The 20,215-nt window shown below is 39.8% G+C and overlaps 1 protein-coding gene across 1 annotated transcript in view; it reads right to left on the bottom strand.

The window, feature by feature from the left end:
* Nucleotides 1-20,215, bottom strand: part of PHEX (phosphate regulating endopeptidase X-linked) — a gene marked incomplete at its 5' end in the record, with an annotated part of 206,253 nt that overhangs the window by 16,210 nt on the left and 169,828 nt on the right. The window contains 2 exons of the mRNA XM_080831329.1: nt 1,957-2,028; nt 7,171-7,225. Coding sequence (XP_080687455.1) covers nt 1,957-2,028; nt 7,171-7,225 — 127 coding nt within the window. The remainder of the gene's footprint in view (nt 1-1,956; nt 2,029-7,170; nt 7,226-20,215) is intronic.

The raw sequence follows: 20,215 nt of genomic DNA, 5'->3' as shown, positions 1-20,215 counted from the left end.
GGATTATGAAATGAAATGGCTTCATTCAGAAAGCCCATGGTGGGAGCTGGAGCGTCACTACCAGTGAAATTCCAAACGATCCATAGGAACAGCCCAGTGAGTCATTCACACGGATCCATAGGCACAGCCTTGTGAGTCATTCACACCGTGAGACCACAGCCCCTGACTCAGCCCTATAGGAACGTGTTTCCTCCAAGTTGCCAGGAGCTGAGAGACACATAAAACCTCTATTATGAATCATTCCACAGCCATCAGTGTGCATGGAAGGCCCATCTGTCCTGCTTTGACAAGGCAGGTTGCTCTAAAAAGAGAACTTGGAACAAGAATGGAAATCTCCAAAACATAATGGAAAAAAAGATTAACTATACATGGTTGTTTGCTTATTTGTTTGTTTTTGGTTTTTGGTTTCTGGTTTGGTTGTGGGGTTTTTTGGTTTTTTGTTTGTTTGTTACAGCCTCACTCTTTGTTTGTCTACACCCTTCAAAAAAAGTTTTGAGTAGATCTGGACTATTGTCCATACTCAAGATTACTACTGGTTTAAATTTAATTATGGAAAGAACTCTTCATTGGACTTGTAAGATAGCCCCAAAGCAAAGGTGTTAACTGAAATAACCCCAAGCTCTTTGGCAAGGGTGGATGCTACTACCACCACCCCTGGGAGAGCATGGAGTCACTGTCCTCCATACACTATCCAATCAATCATTAAACAGTTACTGGGCACGTAGTTAACTATGTAACTCCTTGTTCTAAATATTGGTTACGGAGTGAAATTGCCGTCATTAGATTATGTCCTCTGAGAATGGCTCCAGAAAGCCTCCAAAAGATTCAGAGGGACAACTGTACATAAATTTCTCAGGAAGAAAGGCCTAGAACCAAGAGATCACTACTGGGTTAAGTTTCTTAGCTAAGACACTCCTCTTAGATAAAGTGAACACGCAAAGACAGAAAGCGTAGCTCTGGAGATTGAGATGACTATAAGGCAGCTACATTTTTAATAGGGAGGGCAGAGATTAGAGGTGCAGAAACCCTAGGTGATTCAGGAAGAGCTTGTGGGAGCCCAGGAAGAACCGTCCAGAAGGAAAAGAACCAAGAGTCTCTGGCCCTGGGGTAGGCATCCAGGAAAAGATGCTGGAGACACCACAGACACGGAAGAAAGAGGGCCGCCTAGACAATGTTGCCTTGTGCCAGCCAGCTCCTTGAAACTGCCTGCAGATCATTGTGCAGATACGCACCTGACTGTAATTTGCTGCTAATTCATACATTTTAGAGATTTCTTGTGGCTTTCCAACAATGCTCAATGGTAAAGGAGAAAGGAGTGCCCATCAAAAATGATGAGGACCCTCAAAGGGCACTGGTTTTGGTAGTTTATGTCCCACTCTGCTCTTGTGCTTAAATATCATCAGGATACATAGCACATTCTTCTATACTATACATTATTAGGAAAGCAGAGCCACCTAACAAAATTCTGAATATATGCCAGCATAGAGAAAAACAGAGCTTAAGTGTTGCATAATCCTTGCAATAGTATAAAGGGATCAGGCAGCTGAGCTCCAGAGTCCTAACTTGGCAGCACATATAATCATCTTGGGAGCAGGGCTCACACCTCCAGAGAGAGCATCTCATGACGGTGAATAAAGAAATGACAAAGGGGAGAAGCTATGAAGCAATTCCTGTAACTATCGTGGCAGCTACAGCAAGCCTGATCTAAATGCAAAGCTAATTTCATTGAAATTACAAGGTCTTTCTTTCATGTTATCCTGTCACCAATGGGAACAATTATTTATTTATGGCAAGCTATCACAGCAAGACATGGGGGAAAGTTTTCAATCAGCAATCATACTGCTTTGGATAATCTTCAGTCTATGATGATGCCACTATGCAAAGATAATAGCAACAATTAACATCCGTACGATCAACATTATCATAAAAGCAGCAGCTCCTACGACGAACCAGCACTTACCATTATTATCAAATCCATGTGTAAACTCATGTCCAACAATTACTCCTATAGCTCCGTAACTCAGAGATCTGCAGTACGAATACATAATTTGAAGAAAATTGCAAGCATTAATCTCAGAGCATAATCCTTTGATTTTTTTCAATGAAAGCCAAGATAATCTGTTTTCTAGTAACCACAATAACAACTTCATAACCACACCCACAAAACTGTAAAAAAAAAAAACTAAACACACCCTTCTCACTGAAATGGGCAAAGAAAATAAATTCTGACACTGCCGCTATGACCTATACGACATTAGGGATATGAAAGAGATCATTTCTAAAGTCCCTTCCAGCCCTAAGATTTCTATGATTCTGTATCTCTGCTCTAGTTAGCTTATATCTATAAACATCCAAAGTGGCAGCAGGGTTTGAAATGATCCTGTCAGTAAACATAGCATTTTTTTTTTTAATCTGAGAACTTGTTGGAAAATCACTCTAGACTTAAAAGGTAAGTTGTTTCCCAAATGTAATCATAAAAAAGGAACAGAGCAGAGATTAAAAGGGATCACTGCTTTCAGAAGGGAGTCACGTTCCCTTGCTTCAGTGACAGACAGACAAGGTCACGAGTCAATAGCAAGGATCTTGAAGCCTTAACCAGATTTGGAAACTGCAGAATCATGAGCCAATGTCGTTGTTTGGTAGCACTTGCTTATTAGGTAGCAATACATAACTGAAACAGAGTGTATTAATGATAGATGAAGAAATCCACAAGGCTTCTGGATGTGTGTGGGGGTCTGGAACATTCTCTCTCAACTACAAGTTCCGAGAAGGCCGTACCCTTATGTGCTTGATCACTGCTAAATTCTCTGTAACTAGTACACACTAAGAAAGTAGCAGTGATTTAATTCATTGGTTAATTAACTTTACCATTTCACGCAAGTGACAGGTTCACATGTAACTTATTTTAGTTATTTAACATGCGGATGAGGATTAAAGATGATTTAAAATCCTCGTTAGGAGGATTCTTCCTGAGATTTGCAATTATGCTAAAAATATTTCGCAGTTGGCTCCTGACAAGCTACATCAAAGTCACCCGGCAAATGGAAAGGACCCATAAGTGGAAAGAACAAAAATTTTTGAAGCAACATGTTATTACAGGACATAATGATCCTTAACATGCTAATTGTTTGTCTCAACTATACCCAAGGAAGTGCTCTAAGATTTAATTTTTCCCCTCGGTGGCAATTCATTCCTTTGTTATTTCTTCCCTGCAAGGTAATTTGCATTTGAAAAAACGCTTCCTACTGTTTTTACATCATTGCAAACCTTCATTAAGGAAGTAAAAGTAAAATTATGTATTTCAATCATGGAGCTCCCATGACAGTGTGGGACAAACTTGTAATTTTACATAGGGCTAGTTTCTGCAGCAGGAGCTATCGATACGCAGCCTGTAACACTGTTTTTTTTCACGCCTCTCGGCCCAGAGCACAGGTCTCAGGCCTCTATGACCCCTGGTCAATGTAGGTGACTGGCGAGCTGAAGGGATGAACACTGGAAGTTTATAGGAACTGCTCTGCAATAAATGTCCCTTAAGAGGGGCTGCTCTGATGAGCATCCTATTTGCAAAGGGTAATAAAGAACTCAGAAACTGACTGAATCACTGTAAGTTCCAATTCTCAGTCACATAATCGTGATCCTTCGGATGGGAGACAAGGAAAAGTAATTTTATATGAGTGAGCCTTGCAATGATAATGTTTCATAATGCTGAAGGCTCATCTTCCATTTCATCAATGGACAGTATTAGATGAGCATGCCATAAAAATAAATAAATAAACTCAAAAGCCTTTTAAAATGGGACTGGCTGGCCAGAAACAAGAAGACTGCTGCAGAGAAAAATCGAGCCTTCCAAAAACTAAATAGAAAAAATGACCATTTTTCCACCTCCTCGGTTTCTCTCGTGTTCTTACTACCCCACGGGTTTAACGTGTGCCCTGGATTCTGCTGTCAACCAGAGGACAGCCAGGCCGCTGTCTGCAGCAGCCATGATCTCACACTGTCACCAAGTGAGGGCTACTCTGTGCCTGCATCAAAAACTCATCAAAATCTCTGATTCAAAAGCGGCGGTCAGGTCATCGACTTTGACTCCTCAGCAGAGGCATGGACCTCCTCCACAAAAACCCGTTTCCGTAGTCTTAGGACTTCTCCTGGGATTTCTAATAACCAGGAGCTCATGTGGGGACTGGTCCCTCTTCAGGTGGTTCTAAATAAAAGAGCTCTCCCTAGCACTGATCCACAGTCTCTTTCCTATGTCTTTGATTTGTTGGTCTCGTACAGTCTCCAGCCGATTATCTTCTGACCCCTCTGAACACAGTAAATCGTCTGCCAACTTAACTCTCCTTCAAAAATGTGAAGACACTTAGAAGGCTCCCCTTCAAGTGTCCTCAAGTTCTTTCAAGTGTTTTTCTTTCAGCCCTGAATTCTAGAGCAGCATTTCCCAAAACAAAGGTAAAGAGGGAGCTTAGGAACCTCTGAGTTAAACACATTTAAATAGGTTTCTTTCTTACAAGCCTTCTTGGAAATTCTTATGCTTCAAAACAAAAGGGAGGGTGACTTACCTCTATTACCACTTGGGGGAACAAACACTTTGGGATGTTGTCTTAGACTACTTACAATCCTGATTCTTCACTCTAGGAACAATTTCGCTTTTTAATGTCCCCAGAATTAGACCCAAAATTCAGGAAAGGACTAAGCTGACCAGTGTAAACATAACGGATACCCACTTCCTGGTCTGGAGGCTATCCATCCAAAAGAGATGTATGGGAATCCAGCTGACTGGACTACGATTCCCACGTCTCCAGCATCTCCATCTTTCCAACGCCTAGTACCCAAAATATGCTTAATAATTATTCACTGAGCAGATATCGTAATAGAGGATGGAAGGCTTCAGTGAGGACCTAGAACTCTTTAGGAAAAAAACACAAATCTCTCTCCCACTAAAGTATCAAATATGGCTCAGCATAAGGCTGAACCCAGAGACACTAATGTTATTTCCTAGGTTTCTATGATTTTGACTTTTAGACTAGAAAATCATGCTCATGAACCCAATAAACAAATTCACTGAATCAGTAACTTCAAAACCTAACCAGACTCTTTTTCCAAGTCTCTAGGTATATAACCACAATCACAGAAGCTCAGTTGAATTGCTAAAGATAAGCAGAATCAAAGAATTCTAGGACATTTTTAGTTTGAGGGAAACTTAGAGAATATTTAGCCTAGATCTTCATTTTTATAGAAATATATGCAAGTTTTAAGTTTGAATAATAGGGGAAAATCAATTCCAAATACCTGACCACTAATAAAAACTATGCAGCCGAGGCCTGGGATGATAGTAAGGGATTTGATTAAAGCAAACCAAGAATTTTCATTTATGCTAATGGAGTGCTTCCCTAAAGTAAGCTTTACTAATGCCTGCTCCTGGTCCCCTTGGCACTCACTATTTTAGAGCACACCAATCCCACATCTTCCAACTGCCAACACCTGAAACTAGTTGCCTGAGGACTTTTTCTGGCTACCAGAGCCCTTGTGGCCGAGAATGGGGAATGCCAGAGAGTTAATACAGCAGGTGACAGCCCTCAGATCAATGAGGGAAGGGGAACTGGATGATCAACACCCCAGCAACCTTGCCCCTAAGGTGGGATTATGCCAAAGCATTTTCTACAGTTCCCCAGCAAGACTGAGCCCCAGTTGCTCACGGTGATAACTGGCTCTGAAACACGTATGTGGTAGGTAGAATAATGGCCCCAAAAGATGTCTGCATGCTAATACCCAGAAGCCATGATATGTGATGTTATTACATCACAAAGGGGAATTACGGTTGCTGATCAGCTGAGCTTAAAACAGGGAGAGTATGACTATGGATCTATGGTCAGAGACGTGCAACTTTGCTAGTTTGAAAAATGGAGGAAGGGACAAAGAGTCAAGGAATGTGGGCCAATGTTAGAAGCTAGAAAAGGCAAGGAAACAGATTCTTCCCTAGAGCTTCCGGAAAGGAATGCAGCTGTGCCGATATCTTGTGTTTACCCCGGTGAGACACAGGTTAGACTTCTGACCTATAGAACCATAAGCTAATAAATTCCTGTTTTTTAAGCCACTAAGTTTGTGATGATTATGGCAGCCACAGAAAACTCACACAACACAATTTATTGGCTTCCTTCCCTCCTGTCTCACGTCTCCACTCTCCTGTTGGTGTTTTCTGTCATCTCCCCTAAGAACTCCTCAAACTCAAATCCTTGCATAGGGTTTGTTTTGAGTCCAAATCAAAATATTGCTACCATATTTCTCTTACTTTTATATGTATGTGATCCCATATGTTTTTTAACCTACAAAATATTTAAATTGTCATTTATCCAAACCAAAACAAAAGACACTAAACTTCCAAAAGCAAGACTAAATTTTCTGTGTATTAAAGCACCAGAGCAAATAAAGACACATAATAAAAGTGGTGATATTACCAACAATGAATATTATCAGAATTCCCACTATATATGTAAATTCAGAATTACTTAAGTCTACAATCTCTTGGTATTAATGACCTTTAATATCTCAAACTCCAGATACTGTCTATTTTTGACCTATTGCATCACTACCCAAGTTATATTTTTAAAGACAAATCTGATTATCTTTACTTGTTCAAAAATGTCAGTATTTCCTATTGCTTGTTAATGTCCAGCCTCCTTACCTGGCACCCAAAGCCCTCCAATATCAAATATTAAACTTATTTTCCAGATGTCTTTTCCACTACTTCCCTTCATATACTACTTGGACCAGCCAAACTAAAATCTTTGCTATTCTGTGCACACTTCCCTTTCCTCGTCTCACTTTATTTCTTCTATGGTGTTTGACCCATGATCATCAACTCAAATCCCAACAATCCTTTAAGGTCTAAATATTTGTACTACGAGTCAATGCACAAGTGAATAAATGCATACAAATGAAAGCTCCATGTGTAGAAGCTGCCTCTCCTGTCCAGAGATATACCCTGGGAAAAAGAGCAGGAAGACAAGTACCTAAAATGATGAAAAGGGGGACTGACCCACACTGGGTTCCATGCCCCTCTTTGTGCTGAACAATCACTGGCTTTGTTTTTTGTGACTTTATATTCTATTCTCTGCCAAAGCAACACGTTCTCCCCAACTTGTCAACAACTGGATTCTTCACTCATTTACTTACCGAGGATATTCTGTTCCCCAAAAAAAAGGCTTCTGGAGCTCTCCTGCTGGAAACCCTGGGAGAAAGATAGGCAAAATTGTAAGGGATACAGAGATTGATTCGATGATGAGTACTTGGTTCAAGCTTTAGCCTGGAAGTTTCAAATGTCCATCTGAAAGGTCCTCCTCATGGAGCTAGGAGCACTCTAAGAGAGTCAACTGTTTCTAAAATGATATTAATTCAATGGAGTTTGAAATTAGGGCATCACATTAGTTTCAAGGAAATCACTTTGCATGAATACTCTGTTGACACTGTCCAGCCTGCCGTGAACTGGACTCCTTCATACAGTGTGCACAGGAGGCTCCTGGCTGTCCAGCAGCTTTCCCTCATATAGAAAGGGCCAGCTACATGGATACACAACCTATGTGGCCAAAGGGGCGCCCCCGCAAGGTGCCCCACTTGCATGCAGCATTCTTCAGACTTCCTATGAACACAGAACTCCACTAGACCCACAATGTGTGGGAATCCAGTGAGATGCTAAGGGAGTACAGGCAAAGTGTGTGACATCTAGGACTCAGTAGATGGGGCCTCTGGAGGTCCATTCCATTGGAACCAGGATTTGATTACCCAAAAAAGAGACAGTGGCATTCTAAGAAACATGAATGACCAAGGAACCCTATCATATCCTTTCTTACTTTAGTTACTTCTCTGTATTAGCCAACCACATACACTGAAAATTACATAGAAGGAAAGGAAAGACAGGATGACCCATAGCTCCTTCTTTTTTCAGTCCTCCCTTAGTCATCAGTAAACCAGAGGCAGAGAGCGTGAGTAGAATGTATGTGTATTAAGAAATAACATCAAAGACGCTGGGTTAGTTTTGGGCAGCGTTCCCACACTGCCTGGTAAGAACAAAATTCCTATGTGTGTATAGGTTACAAAATACAAATTGTAAAATTTTGGTGATTCCACACACAAGTTAAAAGCTCTTACATTTTCATTTAAAACTGACATTACACAATATATAGATGAACTGTAAACTTACATTGATGGCTGAAAATGTTGATTTTTCTTACAAGTCAACAATGACATTAAAGAACAAATAAAAAACCTGACAAGTCTAGAGAAAGAGAGGCCACGGAAGGCAGGACAAAGCTGCATACTTGAGCACCTTTAACTGCACTCTTTCTGGCTCTCTGAACAGGGGGCCCCCATATTTTCATCGGGCACTGGGCCTTGCAAATTAAGTAGCCGGCTTGGTGCAGATGAGCAGGAGAAATGTTTTGCTTTGGTATTGCAACTCCGCACTGGATCTGGCACCCTGGGCTGATCCTGAGAGCTGCATTCCCAAGTCTTAACAATCGGGAATGCAAATAATAGTAACAGAAGACACAGCAGCCAGAGAGAACGAGCGAGGACGAGGTCAAGGGAGCAGCACGTTCTTCAATGCCCTCGCCTGCCCCACTGCTCTAGCCTCAGTGAGACTGAAAGCTCTTTTAGGATTAAAATATTTTCTCTTCCTTCTCTCCCTCTCCACATTCTGTCTACACCCCAGCCACGAGATGATACTACGACACTGGGAGGAGAACCGAGGGTGAGAAAGCAAGTTCTTAGTTTAGAAGTGAAATGTTAATTCCGTATACCCATTCTTTATATTTTCTTCATATCAGTTTGAGATTTCAAGGGACAAAAGCCTCATGGCAAAACAGAGGTGGGTCCAGCTGGAGTTCTCTCTTCCTGTTACTTTCATAGAGAGGAAAACACATGACTTTGAAGGGGCAACATCATATTTATCTTCATCAAGTTAAAATTGCCTTAGTTTTTTTTTTTTTGCATCTTTACATCAATATTCCATCCTTTTTCGGTGATTACTTGTAGCAAGTCATTCAAACTTGGAGATATATATGCAAATACATATTACATATATATGCAAATCATAGTGTTTATATGAAAGTCTCATCTCACATAATAAAGCATCAAAAAGCAATGATATTTCCTAATAAGAACAATGATTATGAACCAATGGGATCTAATTATGAAGTCGTTATGGCGTTCTTCCTTGGTGCGGTGCCCAGCTGGAAGCACTTCTGTCCACTGCCAACCTCTTTACAGGAAGACATCTGACACCTGCACGCTCCTCCGTTTCTGTGGCTTTTGCTGTCAGAGGTCCCCCGACTTGCAGGCCTTGGCCATCACATGCCTCAGGGCAGCTGGATCTGCTCAGCCTGTCCAGGCCAGGGAACCTTCCACTGATCAACACAAGAATCTGACGCCCTTAGGGCTGTGTTGCTGAACTGAATGGCTTCACACCGTAAGCTGCTGGTGTGGCGGTGTCCGCCCGCCAGAGTGATAGATCAAAGCCCAACAGCACCAACTCAGTATCTTATCTCAGGAAGTGGGTAAGCTGTATTTCACAAAGGTAGAAGTAAAAAATAATTAAATAAACAGGAAATTCTCTCCCTTTTTAACAGGTTTTTCTTGTGTTTTTGTTTTTGTTTTTGTTTTTTTTGCAAATCCATTTTATTTCTTATCTCCCCCCATTTCAGCACTGTGTCACCAGTTTCACACTTTTTAAAAAGATTTTATTTATTCATTTGACAGACAGAGATCACAAGAAGGCAGAGGCAGGCAGAGAGAGGGGAGAAGCAGGCTCCCCACTGAGGAGCGAGCCCTATGCGGAACTCGATCCCAGAACCCTGGGATCATGACCTGAGCCGAAGGCAGAGGCTTTAACCTACTGACCCACCCAGGTGCCCCCAGTTTCACACTTATAAAGCCTTTTTCTTAAAGCTCCTTTTCCTATCAGTATATTTATGGGAGGCACCCTCACAATGTAAATGTGCATATGTACACACATCCATGTGCTTGCATCCATACTACATACAGACACATTATGCATACAAACATAGAGATATCCACATGAGAGGAGAGAGGGAGGGAGAGGAAAGAAAAAAAATGTAACTATTAGACTGGCAAAAATTAGTCAGTTGGTAATGGGTAGTACTGGCCAGGATGTAGGAAGGATGCTGGTGTGAGCGTATACTGTTGCAAGCATTTTCATGAGCAATTTAGTCATCTCTTAATGCTTTAAATGCCACTTCTATAAAATGAGTAACTATGAGCTCACATGGAAAAAAAACCTAAAAGATATTAAGTGGAAAAAAATATTAAGCAGGGGCGCCTGGGTGGCTCAGTGGGTTAAAGCCTCTGCCTTCGGCTCAGGTCATGGTCTCAGGGTCCTGGGATCAAGCCCCGCATCGGGCTCTCTGCTCAGCGGGGAGCCTGCTTCCTCCTCTCTCTCTCTGCCTGCCTCTCTGACTACTTGTGATCTGTCAAATAAATAAAAATCTTAAAAAAAACAATTAAAAAAATTTGCCTTGATGAATACTGTGGGATTTAAAAAAAAATATTAAGCGAAGAAGCTGCATTCAGTCGTGAATGTGGTCCTTTTCTGCAAAGCATATGTATAAACATATGCATAGGTACATAGAGTCAGGTCTGCTGTAACACTTTCCTGGAAGAGGCAAATTTGCTCAAAGGTGACTGATACACTGGGGAAAAAATTGGGGCCTAACTCCCAATTTCACATTCGCTTATGTGTGATTTTGTCCTCCAGAAATGCCAAATGAAAGCAAGAAATGCACCAAATGAACTGAGCCACACAGGAATACACAAAACTCACACATCCCAACGCGGGCCAGTTAGTTAACTCAGTTCGCCGCGTGTGTCAGAAGCCCCAGCCACCCACGCCTGGTGTTCAAATGTTCCTCCCAACTTCAGCTCACCCTCCTTCAACCACGACACACTAACTCGCAAGCTGCAAGTCCTCCAGCACCCACTTCCACAGGCCAACTTCAAGTCTTTCCAGGGGGAAATGCCATATTTACTGTAGTATTTATGTATTTACTCATTTAACACCTGTAAGACTGTGCAATCGTTTTTTCAAAATCTACTTTTAGAGAAAGAGAGAGAGCGTGCGAGCATGCGCGGGCGATGGTGCGAGCGGGGGGAGGGGCAGAGGGAGAGAAGCAGACTTCCTGCTGAGCCCAGACCCTGCTGTGGGGCTCAATCTCAGGGCCCTGAGATCAGGACCTGAGCTGAAATCAAGAGTCGAAGGCTTAACCAAGTGGGCCACCCAGGTGCCCCTGTACTATCATTTTTATTAGGTTCCCGGCTTTTGTTTTCATGCGTCATTGATCATGTTTTTGATTGCTGTGTTCCTAACCTCATTTTTCTCATAAACCTGAGGCTTTTATTGCACAATTCTGCATAACATAGTGATATTTAGGAACTTGTGTGTCGCGTTATAGCAGAACTAACTGTGTAGGTACATGTGGGCATCTATGTGTATATGGACACATATACATTCCTGCCAGTGGTCCTCTAATTTTATCAGGCAACAGAATGACCTAGAGGGCTTAATGGAAGAGACTGACGGGCCCCACTCTCAGAGTTTCTGAGTTAGTAAGTCTAGAGAGGAGGCTAAGAATTTGCGCCTTTAACAGGTTCCCTTGTGATGCTGAAGCTGCTTATCTAGGTAGGAGCCACACTTCAAGAGCCGCTGCCCAATCACTGGTTCATGTGTACTGTGGAGTCATGGCTAAATATGTTCATTGCTGCATCGCTCTAATTGAGAAAAGTGTGCCGCAAGCCAGATATCCAACAGGAAAAAAATGACTTAATTATGGTGTAACTGTACTATGGACTATTCTGCAGCAAATGAAAAGAAAGAGGTAGGTCTTAATATTCTAGCACGGAAAAAATCTCCCAAGACATGTTGTTAAAATAAAGCAAAGCACAGATACAGATATATAAATACCATTTCTATTTTTAAAATAAGTACCGTATCCATGTAGTACATGAATGCAAATGCACAGAAAAGGTCTGTAAAATACATATCAAAGGGATCATAGGGACCGCTTCCTGGAGCTAATGGGGATTAGAAGGTGATGACTGGTTAAAGGGACTTTGGACATAGATGTAATATTGTAAATCTTAACTAGTCAAAGGTAATCAACATGTGTAATGAAAATTAACTCTTATAGAAATGTGTACACATTGTAGAAAATTCTTCTAAAGGTTATACAAAAACTTAACAGTTCACTAAGCTTACATAATAGCATTTTCCTCTGGCATTTGTCAATACCAGCAAATTTCATTCCCATTTCAAGCAAAAATACAAGTTGTTGGTATGTAATTCAAAAGACTAAAATTCTGACAAAGGAAAATATTCTTATCTATATGTTGTAATAACCTCATTGTTTGTTACTAAAAATTTCTCTTTCTCAGGTCTGCACCCAGCAACACTACTAAGGCCCGCTTTCGGCTTTCTACTGGAGTCAAACCTTCCTTTTCTGCTGGAGTTTCCCTTCAACTCCCACACCAGTGAATAACTGACTAACCTTGAGGGCTTTTGTTTATGACATACATGACTGCCAAAGAACGGACCATATTCACTGGGCAATTAACTCAGGCAGGTTCAACTTTTCGGCCTTTGAAGTCACAAAGTTACATCTTAACTGTAGCAACTGCTTACCAAGAAAACTTAAATGCCTCAGCACATTTCAGTTTCAGTATCTATTTTGTTACAGGGAAATCGCACCAGTTAGGTTCTTTAGTATAGACAAATGAGGAGAAGAAAACAAAATTAGTCCATTATCCCATAGCTCAGATGCAAGAAAACAAAAATACATACATACTCAGGGATAGCAAATTCATACTGTATGAGGAGACATGAACAAAATCAATAATTTCCCTTCTCTCCACTCCTCTTTCCCAATGCTGGAGCTTTCTTTCCACTACTATCTGCATAGCTTGCTTCAGATATTTATTCAAATGTCAACTTCTCATTCAGGCCTTCCTTAATGCTTTTTAAAGGAAAGGGGTGTTATCCTACCCCTTTCTTGCTTTATGTCTCACCATAATGTCATCATCTATAACACTCTACACTGTATTTCCTTTGTATAAATTACTGTCTTTCTCCCAACTAGAAAGCAAGCTCCATAACAAAACGGATTTTTATTTTCACTATGCTTTCACTGCATTATCTGTAGAGCCAGAACACTAGCTGGCATGTGATAAGCACTCAGTAAATATCTGTTGAGTGAATGGAATCTGCACCTTGTGAAACTTGAAGGTATAATCGGGGTTAAGCATTACCTATGATTATGAGTATATATCGTTAGCCAAAGTGGAAAACATTACATGCTACTATTGATATCATCAACATGCTACTTCCTGAAGTTTCCATATGCAATACCAGAACAGAGATATGTTCCATTATTCAAGCTGTTTTTCCTTCTAGATTAAGGACTTGGTTGATTCCATTCTCTTGCATTTATAGCAGAACTAGTATAGTTCTGAGGTTGGCACTTTTTCCCCCAATAGACTTTCATTTCAAAATGCAGATTTTAACAAGATGAAAAGCCTTGTCCAGCTCCCTGAAAGTTCCATCACCCCTGTGTACTCCTTAGCCCTCCCTATGGCCAAGAAATAAAGTAGGATATGCTCCCTTTCTATGGTTGTGACATGTGCTGAAAAGAGAAATCAGACAAAATGCTGGTTTAGATCAGAGTCCTTTGGTCCCAACAATACTGGATGACCACATTCTCTTTTCCCTACATCCTTTACATGCTTTCATGTAACTGCCACGTTAAGTTTCATACCCATAAAAGCCTATGATACAGTAAAGTTATCATAAAGCAATATTTTGAAAGCGTGACTTTCCAAGATATTATGTTATGTGGAAGTTTGAGGGATTTTTTTTTTATATTGACACTTAAAAATGGTGATTCTTTTAAGAAAACTGTGCTCAGACTCAACCATCTTTTCCTGTTGTTTCCATGTTTGGTCAGATTTAACAAAATGGGAGGCCTCCAACTTTCACTTGCCAGGCGTTAAAACCCAGACTAGACTGTCAGCTTCTTCCCTTTCTCTACAGCAAACTTTTGTAAATATACTAATACAGTGGAAGACAACTCAGACTCAACTAAATTTGGGAGCATTTCGTTCTTAAATTCAATCTATCTTTTGACTTCTTTAAAGAAACTAGCATTAGTGAATTTGTTCAGTTAGGATCCCTCTAGCAGCCTCTAGGGCAGAAGAGGCACATCCAGGGCCAAATGATAAAGGTTCAGTTCAAAAGAAGGTGATGCAGATGGGCAGGGGTAGGGGGGAGGACCGGATTCTAAGGAAAAATCCGATGGGCCAGAGAATGTGCAGGCCAAAGTACATACTGACCTCTTTAATTCAATCCATTTTCATATTTACTATAGCTGCTTTCTCCCGAGATGTACTTGGATTTTCCACTGAGTGTGTACCTGTGTCTGTTTTCTTTTCACTATGGGTGTTTGTGGTATTTTTGCTAAGGGGCTGACTGTATCAATACAATGTATTATTAATTTTGTCAAATAACAGGATGTTTAGTCTTTCGCATGGATTCACTGATGTATTAACACGGCTTTATTCTAGTGCATGTTATGACTGTTATTTTCAAAAGTCTTAAATGTATGCTTGTATTACTGAGCTAATCCTTGTATCAATCTACATTTCGGGACTTACTGCTGATGTATCATCTTAGCAACATTATTATACTTCTTGGTGAGATTCACTTGTAGTTACTTCTGCTGACTTGATTATTTTACTTGTCCTATGCAATAATAGCTCCTAGTTCTACAGCTCACTAAATGAATGTATTTTAGGACCCTATTTTTGGAGATGTTAATATAATTAAAATACCATTATAAAAACTACCAGGAAGAGCTGAGTTTGGTTATGATGATGTCACTTGTACACATAATCATTGGCCGCTGACATTTACGAAGCACCTGTGATATTCCAAGCCACACAGGGAAGCTGTGAACGTACAAATGTCCTCAAAGAACCTACTATCTAGTGAAGGAAAAGAGATGTAACAAAAAAAATCTGTATTGTAATATCTAAAAAGGTGAACTGATACCAAAGCTCTCTAAAGTGTATGTTTTCATTGACATTTGTTTTAAATTCAGTAAAGATGCATAGAGGTGTTTTGGGAGAGGGGGAGCTATACACATGTCTATGCTAATGACTAAAAGATATGATCAGTGACATCAGTTGAGGTTTGAGGTAGGAATGGTTTAAGAGAATGACACTTGGTACGTGGTCACGGCCCAGCAGCATCAACATCACCTGGATGCTTGTTAGAGACACAAATTATTGGGCCCCACACCAGACCTGCTGAGTCAGGAACTCTGGGAGTGGGGGTGCGGAGTTTTTAGCAGGTACCCGAGGTTATTCTGGTGCATGCTAGTTGAGACCTACTGGTTTAGGTCAGGGTAAGGATTCTCCATCCCAACTGTACCTCAGAATCCCTTGGGAAGCTTTTAAAAAGTAGACCCATGTCAAAGGCCCTGCCCAGACCTACCAAGCCATAATCTCTGGGATGGAGCCTTGAATGTATGTATGTTTTAAAAGCACCTCAGGTGATTCCATTATGCCAAGAAATTCAGAACTCTTGGTTTAGGAAAAATAAGGAACCGCTTACATTGAACTCATGTATTTAAAACAGCCCTCTCGTCTCATTCTCCTCTCTTCACCACTTCTCAATACTGTGTTTGTAACATATAATCAGTTATATTTCTTATAATTTTGCAGATACACTTTCAAAACTGAAACTTTACATGGTTAACAAATTATCACTGTACAAGGACAAAACCAGTTTTAATTTCAACTGCTTTGGAAAATCCAGAATGAATGTTCACACTAAGAGGGAATGAATGTTACGTCTTCTTTAGGCTTAGTTATCATAATCAGATAAGCCGGATAGCACTCTTTCAGAATCTAGGAGACCATCAGTTGGGACATGGAAATTGCTGTAATTACAAAGCACTTCTGGTTATATTTTCTGCTGTAAAGAATTTCATTGTCATCACTGCTAAGATTAATAGTGGCTTTTTTTTTTTTTCAATTTGGCATCTTGCCGTAGTTTGGTGAATGCCAACCTTCCCCCTTCCAGAAAGTATCCAGTACTAACAGCTGTGACTCATGTCAAGGGATTCAGCAAGATGCCTTAGCCATCTGCTGGCTTCCTACAGGTAACCTCCTGCCACTGTATCTATCAGCCTAGAACTGACAAGCAGAAAGCAGCTTCTAAAATCTGCCCTCCATCTTGAAACTTCCTCTTCTGGCCCTTCTGTTCTTTTTCTGCCATAACTACCTTCAGGCTGCAACAAAGAGAACCTCCTCTCTTTTACCAGTGTGATGAACCATCCTATTCGCCCAAGTCTGAGGAAGCTCCTGGGATACAGAATTTTCAGTGTTAAAATTAGGACAGTCCCAGGCAACCAAGACAAGTTAGTCCCCCACCTTTATCCAACCAAGTTGACCTCTTTTGCATTTGCAGCATTTTTATACCTCAGGGGTTCTCAAACTTCAGCAGCTAGCAGACATTTGATGGTTAAAATCTTCTTAAAATATAAATTGTTGGGCCTATACCCAGTGTTTGATTCCACAGCTTAGGGGTGGGACCAGGTAATGTTCATTTATCACAAGTGATGCTGTCACAGATGATCCAGGGACAATGCTTTTAAGAACCACTGCTACAGTTCACCATCTGGCAGAGAAAACACAAATTTCCTCCCGCTATAAAGCTCAGTATCTCCTATTCTACTATTATGCCAACAGGTTGTTTCATACACACAACTGCTGTACTAGGTATTCCAAACTGACACTAAAGGCTGTGATGTTTAGTCCAGGCCTGGGAATATAATAGATACTCAGCAAATTCTTGTCTGAGTTCCCTGAGCCATATCTGGGTTTGAGATAATGGTCTTAAGAATGAAAATATGACTAATATTTTCTCTTATGTCAATTCAACAACAACAACAAAGGTCTCTTTCATCTCCTCCAACAGCATCTGTACAATGCATAACTCAATAAAAGAAAACCATCTCATCTGTTGTTAATGGAAATATGAACTGGTACCACTTTACTCAAGAGAAGTTGCATAAGATGTATTTTTTTTTAAAAACCCTAAAATGGACATACCATTAGACTTAGCAATTCCTCCACATCTAGGAATTTACCCTAAAGAAATAGACTCAGATTTGCATAAAAACATAGACACAAAATTTACCACAGATTTTTTTTTAAACAGAAAAGCAAACAGCCTAAGCATCTATTGGTAGGAAATTAACTGAAGAGGGGCACCTGGGTGGCATCTGCCTTCGGCTCAGGTCATGATCCCAGGGTCTTGGAATCGAGCCCCGCATCAGCCTCCCTGCTTGGCGAGAAGCCTGCTTCTCCCTCTCCCAGTCCCCCTGCTTGTGTTCTCTCTCTCACTGTGTCTCTCTCTGTCAAATAAGTAAATAAATAATCTTTTTTAAAAAAAGAAATTAACTAAAGAAATCAATGTGTTTTTATTTGGTGGAATACTATACATGATAACTTAGGATTATATGTAATAAATGGAGACAATATTCATGTTACAATGTTTGGGGGGCAGCATTGTTGGATGAGTCCATATTTAGTTTTAATTTTTTAAAAATATTTATTTATTTATTTCACAGACAGAGAAAGAGTACGAGCAGGAGGGGAAGAAGTAGAGAGACCCTCAAGCAGACTCTATGCCCAGCACGGAGCCCAACACAGGGCTTGATCTCATGACTCTGAGATCATGACCTCAGCTGAAACCAAGAGTCAGACATTTACCAACTGCACCACCCAGGCACCTCTAGTTTCCATTTTAAATGTGTAGATAAACATAAGTTTGAGAGGTATTCAACAAAATCTTTAAATAAGGACAAAAACTTTAATATTTTTAGCTTAAAAACATGAAAGAAAGAAAGACAAGAAAGGATCAGAGAAAATCTTCAGAAACAACCACAAAACAAGGAATAAAATGGCAGTAAATACATTCCATTGATAATCATTTTGAATATAAATGGACTAAATGCTCCAATCAAAAGGCATAGGGTGTCAGAATGAATTAAAAAAAAATACAAGACCCATTTCATCTATATGCTGCCTACAAGAGACTCATTTTAGACCTAAAGACACCTGCAGATTGAAAGTGAGAGGATGTGGAAACATCCATCATGCAAATGGATGTCAAAAGAAAGCAAGGGGAGTAATACTTATATTGGACAAAACAGACTTTAAAACAAAGACTGTAACAAAAGACAAAGAAGAACGTTACATAATAATAAAGGGGACAACCCAATAAGAAGATATAACTATTGTAAATATGCACCCAACACAGGAGCACCTAAATACATAAAACAGTTAATAAAAAGTGTAAAGGAACCCATCAATAATAACACAATAATAGTAGGGGAATTTAACACCCCAGTTACATCACTAGACAAATCATTTAAACAAAACTCACAAGAAAACAATGGCTTTGAATGACGCACTGGACCAGATGGGCTTAACAGATATATTCAGAACATTCCACCCTAAAACAGCAAAATACACATTCTTTTCAAGTGTACACAGAAGATTCTCCAGAATGGATCACATATTACCCTACAAAACTAGCCTCAACAAATTTAAGAAGATCCAAGTCATACCATGTATCTTTTCTGACCACAACACTATGAAACCAGAAATCAACCACAAGAAAAAAATCTAGAAAGGCCACAAATACATGGAGGTTAAACAACATGCTACTAAAGAATGAATGGGTCAACCAGGAAATAAAAGAAGAAATAAAAAAAATACATGGAAGCAAATAAACATGAAAACACAACAGTCCAAAACTTTTGGAATGTAGCAAAAGAAGCCCCAAAAGGTAAGAAACAGCAATACAGGTCTACCTCGAGAAGCAAGGAAAATCTCAAATAAACAACCTAACCTTACACCTAAAGGAGATAGAAAAAGAAGAACAAACAAGACCTAAAACCAGCAGAAGGAAGGAAATAATAAAGATAAGAGCAGAAATAAATGATATAGAAAGTAAAAAAAAAAAAAAAAAACCAAAAAATAAAAAACAGATCGATGAAACCAGTAGCTTTTTCTTTGAAAAAAATCAATAATGTTGGTAAATCTCCGGCCAGACTTACTAAGAAAAAAAGGGAAAGGACTCAAATAAATAAAATCACAAATGAGAGAGGAGAAATAACAATCAACACCAGAGATACACAATCATTAGAGAGTATTATGAAAAGATATGTGCCAACAAATTGGACAACCTAGAAGAAATGGATAAATTCCTAGAAACATATAAACTACCAAAACTGAAACAGGAAGAAATAGAAAATTTGAGCAGATAGATAACCAGCAAAGAAACTGAGTAAAAAACAAAACAAAACAAGACAAAACTCCCAGCAAACTAATGTTAGGGACCAGATGCCTTCACAGGCAAATTCTACCAAACATTTAAAGAAGAATCAACTATTCTCCTCAAACTATTCCCAAAAACAGAAAAGGAAGGAAAACTTCCAAATTCATTCTACAAGGCCAGCATTATCCTGATACCAAAACCAGATAAAGGTGCCACTAAAAAAGAAAACTATAGGGCAATATCCCTGATGAATGCAGATTCAAAAATCCTCAATAAAATACTAGCAAACTGAATTCAACAGTAAACTTAAAAAATCATTCACCATGATCAAGTGGGACTTATTTCTGGGTTGTAAGGGTGTTTCAACATTTGCAAATCAATCAAAATGATATATCACATCAATAAGAGAAAGGATAAGCATTAGGATCATTTCAGGAGGCACAGAAAAAGCATTTGACAAAGTACTACATCCATTCACGATGAAAATCATCAACAAAAGTAGATTTAGAAAGAACATATGTCAACATAATAAAGGCCATCTATGAAAAACCCACAGCCAACAGCATCCTCAATGGTAAGGAACTGAGAACTTTTTGAAGATCAGCAATAAGACAAGGATGTCTACTCTTACCACTTCTTTCGACACAGTACTGGAAGTCCTAGCCAGAGCAATCAGACAACAAAAAGAAATAAACAGCATCCAAATTGGTAAGGACAAGTAAAACTTAAACTGTTTGCAGAAGACATGATACTCTACATAGAAAACCCAAAATACTCGACCAAAAAACTAACAGAACTGATAAATGA

The sequence above is a fragment of the Martes martes genome, assembly GCF_963455335.1.
Source record: "Martes martes genome assembly, chromosome: X".
NCBI lineage: Eukaryota > Metazoa > Chordata > Mammalia > Carnivora > Mustelidae > Martes > Martes martes.
The sequence above is the reverse complement of the archived record's forward strand: the minus strand, read 5'-3'. Positions and strand labels throughout refer to the sequence as shown.